The sequence below is a fragment of the Rhodamnia argentea genome, chromosome 7 (assembly GCF_020921035.1).
Source record: "Rhodamnia argentea isolate NSW1041297 chromosome 7, ASM2092103v1, whole genome shotgun sequence".
Lineage (NCBI taxonomy): Eukaryota > Viridiplantae > Streptophyta > Magnoliopsida > Myrtales > Myrtaceae > Rhodamnia > Rhodamnia argentea.
The window spans coordinates 1,848,434-1,856,074 of NC_063156.1; the positions used below are offsets into that span (position 1 = coordinate 1,848,434).

General features: G+C 39.8%; 1 protein-coding gene across 1 annotated transcript; it reads right to left on the reverse strand.

Annotated features, from left to right (window-relative positions):
* Positions 1-2,291: 2,291 nt before the first annotated feature.
* On the reverse strand, positions 2,292-4,588 carry LOC125315928 (transcription factor CPC-like). Its single transcript, XM_048282348.1, has 3 exons — positions 4,408-4,588; positions 4,231-4,318; positions 2,292-2,983 (listed from the first exon to the last, which is right to left on the reverse strand). Exons 1-3 carry the CDS (start codon positions 4,586-4,588, stop codon positions 2,842-2,844), a joined length of 411 nt encoding a protein of 136 aa, XP_048138305.1. The 3' UTR covers positions 2,292-2,841.
* Positions 4,589-7,641: the final 3,053 nt, after the last annotated feature.

Here is a 7,641-nt window from a genome sequence, read left to right on the forward strand (position 1 = left end):
TCGGATCGAGGCGCCGGGGAACCGGGCACGGGCACCGAGTTCTCGGCATTGGTTTTTATGGACCCAAGGTCGGTGCCCGTGCTCGCACCTGCGAGTCGGGGATCTAGGCTCGAGACCCCGGTGTCCATGTCGGGTTCCTCAACTACCTACGCGCAAGAAAACTAGCGCCCAAATAATGTATGCATATTCAGAAAAATCAAATGAAATTTTCGTTATCGAATGATGAGAAATGTTTTTCAGCAGCCAAACACCGAAAAATATTACTCCTTTCCTAGAAAATGACTTTTCCGAATAACATTTTCTAAGAAATGTCACGTGCTTCGCGAGATAAGCGGAGCATATATCCTACACTTTGTACCTTTGCTTAGTCTCAAAGTCCGCGACAAGAAAAGAGAGACGAGAGATGTGCGGTGAAGTTGGACCGGTTCAATGCCAATCATTGTCAAAGGACACAACAAAAAAGGCAGGAGAGAAAAATCTGCAGGGATGGGGGAAGCGATTTCATGGGTGGTCCGAGAGAAGCTTCGGATGCAGACGAACCGAGGGAAACGCGAGCGATTGATAAGCCGCAATGTTGATGGGGCGCCCCTCCCAGACGCTGATCCGAAGACCGAGTCGACGGGTTGATGTTGAATTTGCGCGTTGGAATTCAGAAAACCGGGCTCCCCCCCCGACCATCTTCTAGCGTACTTGACAGCTCGGGTCAACGGGGTCGTTCAAAATTTGGTACTTTTTGGGGTGGGAATTGAGACGATGGAGAGGGAAAGTTTCTTCTCGAATTTGGTTTTGATTGGAGCCGGCAATTCACGTCGGATATTTTGGGTGGCTGTGTGTTATGATCGACAAGCTTGATATAAGATTTACGGCCAAAAAAAAGAAAAAATTCAAATTGTGCGGGCCGATTGCTGTTTGCTACTCTACTATTTCATCTGGTGTTTGAGAACACCATTAGATAACCAAACTAAAGATTAGGATTAATCAAAATTTAGGCATAAGCTGATTGTCTAAGACATAGGAGCTTTTCTTTGCTACAACGGAAAACGATATTAGCAGCCGGTTCCTTCTGGGTTTTTGCATAAAGCTTTTAGGAGTGTTTTTGAAGTAGAAAAAGTCTTAAACCTATTAGATTGGTACCAATTCGGTTATAAACCTTTCAATGTAATCAATTTAGTCCTAAACCTTTAAATAGGATCGATTTAGTATTAACCCTTTTGATGATTTGTCAATGTAGTCCATCCAGTCAATTTTGATAAAAAAAAATGATGATATAAATGCCGATCGTCCTACGTGGTATGATTTGTCTTGACCTAGATAATTTTGTAAATAATTTTGTTACTTTTTTTATATTTTTCCTTTTTCCTTTTCTTTTCTTCAATTTTTTCCCAACCATGGGCTAGTGAGGTCGCTAGCTGACCACAAGCAAGGGCTACCGACCCTCGCTTGGTTTGGGTGAGGGCAATGCGGCTTCGCCTAGTCTAGGCGAGGACCACAAAGCCATCGCTCGTGGCCGGTGAGGGGTTGGCCCTAGCCTGGATCTAGACGATGGGTACATCGGCGACAAGTTGGTTCAAAGATACTACACGAAGCATAGGTTGACAATGCATGAGTCGAAGCTTTGATGATTCACCCCGGACATGAGACGCTACTATACAACCCTACCCGGATGTAGCCATCCGAAGATGATGTGGAGTCTACGTTCTCCACCATCACCCTTGTAAGTTAAGCGAAAATATTTTTCTTCCCTTCATCCAAGGAATACCTCTAAATTTTACGTCCCGGAGTTCGGACGATGCGGTTTAAGGACTTTACTTAGGTCCGCCTCATTTATGATAGGTGAAGTTAGAAAGAAAAGAAATTAAACAATTCAGGAAATTAATATTTAAAAATTCAAAAGAAATACTAAGTCTATAACATTCGTTCACGTTAGCATCAACTATGCCATATAGGACGGCCGCATCCATGTTAGCCATTTCCAGTCAAAATTAACTGGATGGATTACATTGGCAAATTTAGGTTTTAAGACTAAATTGGTCAAATTCACAAGTTTTATGATTGAATTGGTATCAATGTGATAAGTTTTAATAAGAAAATGCTCTGTTTCGGCTCATCGCTCTAAGGGAGTGCTGAACCCAAAAACGCGCCTCTTCACAGATCATCTCTCCCTGCTCAACTTAACAGACTTCAAGCTTGGGCAGCACAGACCCGGTGGCCCAAACCCGAACCCGAACCCATGACTCGCTGGCCCAATTGGAGGATCAATGAGCCTAGATAAGCGATGAGTCTCACTTGAATAAGAAGAACTACATTCTTTATTCATATCAAATAAAACAAATTCTAACTAAGAAGCTAACTGAATACAATTCACCTCGCAATGTCAATTGGAGCTGGCCTTCACAATCAAAATTTAGGAGAAAACACGAGCGGCGAAGGCAATGTCGAAGTGCCATCGTCGTCCCGAACCGAAAAAAAAAAACTGCATCGGATTTGTTCATGGGCAATAATCAGGAGTCGAACGACGTCCATCCACACCGGCACATATATCGACCCATGACTAGTAATTGACCCGGTACCTGTTGGGCCGAGTCCATGCTAGTATTTCCGATGACAATAGATGGAGTTGTCCCCGGCACTCGCTAATTCATAGAGATGAAGCCCACCAATCGCGCAAGAAATCAGAGTTCTGTTTTCTTTTCTACAAAGGCCAATGTGGCCTTTGCAGCCATGAAAAAGTTGGAACACCAAAATCTGTGAATCTCGAGCTGTAGCCTGTAACTCCCGCCCCTGTACTTTCGGCTTGGAACCATATGGCGAATGAACATGAATCTGAGAGGGCAATTAACGTCAATCACTTGATAAACGTCGCGGTTTCGCTTTCTTGGGCTCTCTTCTTCTCTCGGTGAATCCCTCACGGTGTTTCATGATCCAAAACCTTTCAATTTCGGCGGCGCTCCGTCCCGGGATCCGCCCGGCTATCAAGTCCCACCTGCAGAAAAGAGCCCGTCGTTGAAGCCGTCGTGTTCTGAGATAACCAAGTCTCAAAAATTGGTTCGCCGACTGATAATTTTGACGTACCAAATTGGTACGCTGCTGTGTAGCATGTGCGCATGCCTATATTCTGCGGAATGTCTTTTAACAGAAGCACATGCATGTCGGTAGCAAAGAAAGACAAAAGTTTTGAAATGTGTATGGATATAGGGAAGACACATTTTTATGATTATAATATGGAGAAGAAATTGTCTAATCAATCATAAACCTACTGCAATGGTGCCGAGCCAGTTCTAAACTCTGCAATTTTGTCAATTCAATCCTCAATCCTTATCAAAATTTCAATATTGTGCTTCTGGTCTCGCAGATTGCTGACGTGACGATGCGCCACCGAGGATAGACGGCTATGTCGGGACCGTCACGTCATCGATTTATCATGGGAATTGACCAAGCACCACACTGAAATTTGAAAAGTTTGAGACTGAATTGACATCCTTACGGTAGATTTCGAACCCTAAAATGAAAGAGATCTACATTCAATTTAATCAGGTAAGATTTCTTTTCAATTTGTTGACAAATTATCTCGACATATATGGGACCAGTGGACAATTACTTTGATCATTTAAGCTACGTCTTATCCATTTTTGAATACCATATGGCCATAGCACGGCATCTTCACCCAAAAAAAAAAAAATGGCATCTTTTAATGAGATTTTCAAATAAAATCATGACATCTAATTTTAGATCGAATGGCCTTGTCGATGGATTTCTTTATAATAGAGATATTCACCAGATAAAGCGCTAATATCGTCAATGAAAATATATTTTTTTATTTGGTTATTTGAAATAGCAAAATCAATCAAAACAGTGAATCCCGCATGTAATTGCAATCCACTCGAGAGGACAAAAACGTGAGGCGTAAATCGTCCGACACGCTCGACACGACATCTAGTGGACGAGAGACGCCAGGAGGCAAAAAAGTGATCAGCAGTCGAGTCTGTCTAATTGGACACCCATCGGAAAGTGGATGGCGGTCCACGCGATAACGAGTCCGCTCCCGTCGAGCCTCTCCGGCTGCACTATCCTTAGGTGTTCTAATTTCTTCCCACTAACCACGGCTCGGCCCAGCCTGGCCCGGCCTAACCTTTGGCTCCGACATCACTTGTCTATCGCTCCTAATCTCTAAGGCAACGTGGAAGAATTCATCTTTGTCTTATGAAAATTTGCAAAGAATTCGATGCTCACTTGTCGCCGACGAGTCTGTGCATTCTGTGAATGAGGTCCTCCTCTTGCTCGGTCATGTCTATGTGCTCCCACTCGATACTACTAACCTCTGCTGAACAAACAAGAGAAAGAGACAATCTTTTAGCCAAGGAGAAGCAGCACATGCATGTTGCGAATAGAGGGAACGCGAGATCGAACCTTCTGAACTGGAAGGTCCGGCGATTCTGGCTTGTCTCCGACGGCTCTTTCCCGGAGCTTCCATAGGGGATTGCCCGAAAAAGAAAGGAGGAGGAAGAAGAAGAAGAAGGAGATGAGAATGGGAGAGAGAGAGAGAGAGAGAGTGAGTAGGATGTGAGTTTGAATGTTGGGATATGGACATTTAGTAGTAGAATGAGACTTACTAGATGTCCGAGAGAGAGAGAGAGAGAGAGAGAGAGAGAGAGAGAGAGAGAGAGAGAGAGAGTATGTTGGTAATACACAAGCGCCACAAAAACCATCCCACTCAGTGCTATACTTCCCAACCAACCATGAGAAGCTTTTGGCCTTATTGCCTCAGTTGACTTGTAGGATTTTGTAGACTTGTAGTTGACAATCCAAACCCAATCTAGAGAGAGAGAGAGAGAGAGAGAGAGAGAGAGAGAGAGATGCCTCCAATTGGAAATCTACTTAAATTTGGAGTTCTCTTTTTAATTTGAGCTAATTTACTCTGCATGGTCCTAAGCTGATGTTGGTGTAATTTTCAGGATGAAATCATTTTTTGTCATCTCCTTGTACATCTGCATGATTCTCGACTTTCATACAAGCTAGAGGGACGTTTATGGCGGATCTTACGCCACTCGCAATCTCATATTCAGCCTCATAATTATGCACATATAGAATCAAGCACTACATGGAAGGGGAACGAGAGAAACTTGGGTCCTTCGAGGTCTGGTGCTGCTTTCGCCCAATGACTGAAGTTGGGCAGATTAATCTTCAGTCGGGTTCCTTTCATCGTGTTTTTGGGAAGCTTTCAAGCATCTTTTCTCGCCTGGAGTTCCTCTTTTCGACTCTTCAATTTGGGTCGCGGTCGTTTCTCGACTCTTAGTAGATTTCAACATGTACATTAGAATGCTATTAGTTTCATTGAACAAAGAGCAAGCCTGAGCGTTCTTAATTAAATATGTGATGAGACTTGAAATGTTTCTTTCCCTAAAGTACAATGTGTTCTTGTCATGTTAGATTCAAACGAAGCATGTGGCCACCCAATGTTGGGACAGAAGAGAAGCCAAAGAAAAAGCAAACACAACAAAACTTTCAAATGAACCAACCCCCATCATCTCCCTCTCCTCTAATCTTCCCTCCCTTTATCAAGCCAGCTTTCAAGATAAGGAATCACAAAAAACCAATCATTAGACATTGTTTTTCCGGTTGTTCATCACTTGATATTCATAAAAAAAAAGGGAGATCATGATGAGCCAAAAAGCTGGTGCTTGCTGAATCTCCAGGAATGATAGGTGGCTACAATGACGAGACAAGAAGGGATATCGTTAAAAAAACATGGAAAGGAGATAATCTTGATATGAGAAAACTTTTGTAAGTTTCCTGGTTGTCTGGATGCAGTTCAACTAACAGTCTAGTTATTCACCTGAATAGTTTCAAACTAGGGTTTCAAAATCTTTTTTATCTTCGCAAGTCTTCTCGTTTAGTCGGCTTGGACCTTGGATTTTACCCTCCACTGCATATGGAAAGCACTTTCTGCAACTTTTTATATGTATGGTCATTCACACATGTGTTCTTTGCTGCTGCTGCAACAATCAGCCACTATCACGAACATACGAGCCAGCTTTTGGAGAGCCATCGCATGATTTTAAAAAAAAGCTGCAGATGAGAAACTTTTGTCTTGTTTCTTCTTCTAAACCAATTCCTTGTCCATCCATTTTACTTCTAATGTGACTTGCACAGATCGAAATGATACTTGTGATGTTATTTTTTGCGCATTTGAAACTTTGTAAATGTCATCTAGGACGTGCTTTTAGCACATAATTTTTTTTTTTGGTCCAAACTTTTAGCACATAATTATTTCTTTTTGAGATTATCAAAACTAGTAAGAACGCATATTAGCATATCTTAAAAACAGCAAAAAAAACGTATTTACAGAAAACTACCTACTTCAAAAAGAAATATTTATACGTTTTTTTGCTGTTTTTAAGATATGCTAATATGCGTTCTTACTAGTTTTGATAATCTCAAATCGGTTTTCTAAATACTTGTTTAAGAGAAGCTAACTTAAAAAAGAAAAGGGGAAAAGGAAGGTTGCTCGTCTCTGATTCCATAATTGTGGTCCCGATATTTTGAATTTACATTTCAATTTTCTTCCTAACGAGTTGTCAATTTGATGCGACGAAACCTCTTATGTAGGGCTCTGGTACCGATCGATGCGGTCGAAGAAGCAAAAGACACCAAAACAAATAAGTACGAAGGCATAAATCGAGATGAATTGAAGTTGAAACAGAAAAAAGACGTTGTACGAAATCAATAACATTTATTGAATGAGGAACAACTAATGATTCTAAGAGAGTTGGAAACATGGTGATCCTAAGGTCACAAAGGTTACACAAAACCCATGATCTAGCACAGCAACATCTTGTCTCAATTATTAAAACGGCACATGATTGTCTATTAACCCAATAAAGTAATAAGGGGCTTAATAAAAACGAAAACATTAAAGTCACTAAAGGCCAGTGTGGCAACTATTTCGATACAAAAAAGTAATTCTGATTAGAATCGTATTTTTCGATTCTGTTCCTTCTATGATTTTTAGAGAATCAGAAGGCATTTGCTAACTATACAAAATTTCTATTTTCGAACATAAAGACATCTAGTAAGTGCACAAAATTTTTATTCCCGAGAATAACCAGGTGGCGAGGATTCTTTTTTTTTTCATATTTTTTTAAATCTTTTTAAAATGTTTTTAAAAAAATTAAATTTTTAAAATTTTTATTTTTAAAAATTTACATTTTTAATTTTTTCCCATTTTTTAATCTTTTTTTGCATTTTTTTTAATTTTTAATATTTTTAATTTCCTCTTTTTAAAAATTTTTAACTTTTTTTGTTAAATTTTAAAGCTTATTTTTAAATTTAAATTTCAAAAAATGTATTTAAAAAAATTAGTTATCGATAAATTTTCAAATCTAATTTAATTTTTTAAAGTTCGGAAGTTCACATGGAAGCCTATGTGGACTTATAATCTTTTTAAAAGAGCTGAGATTTTTATCCTTTTTTATGATTTTCAAAAGCAATTCTTTTTTTTAAATCATTTTTTTATTTTTATTTTTGCTATAAAACTGTTTCCGGCAACATAATCATAATCATAATCATTTGCCTTACCAAACACGTTTCTTATCCTTTTTTATTCCAAAAAATATAATCGTAGAATCGGAATCGTTGCCCAAC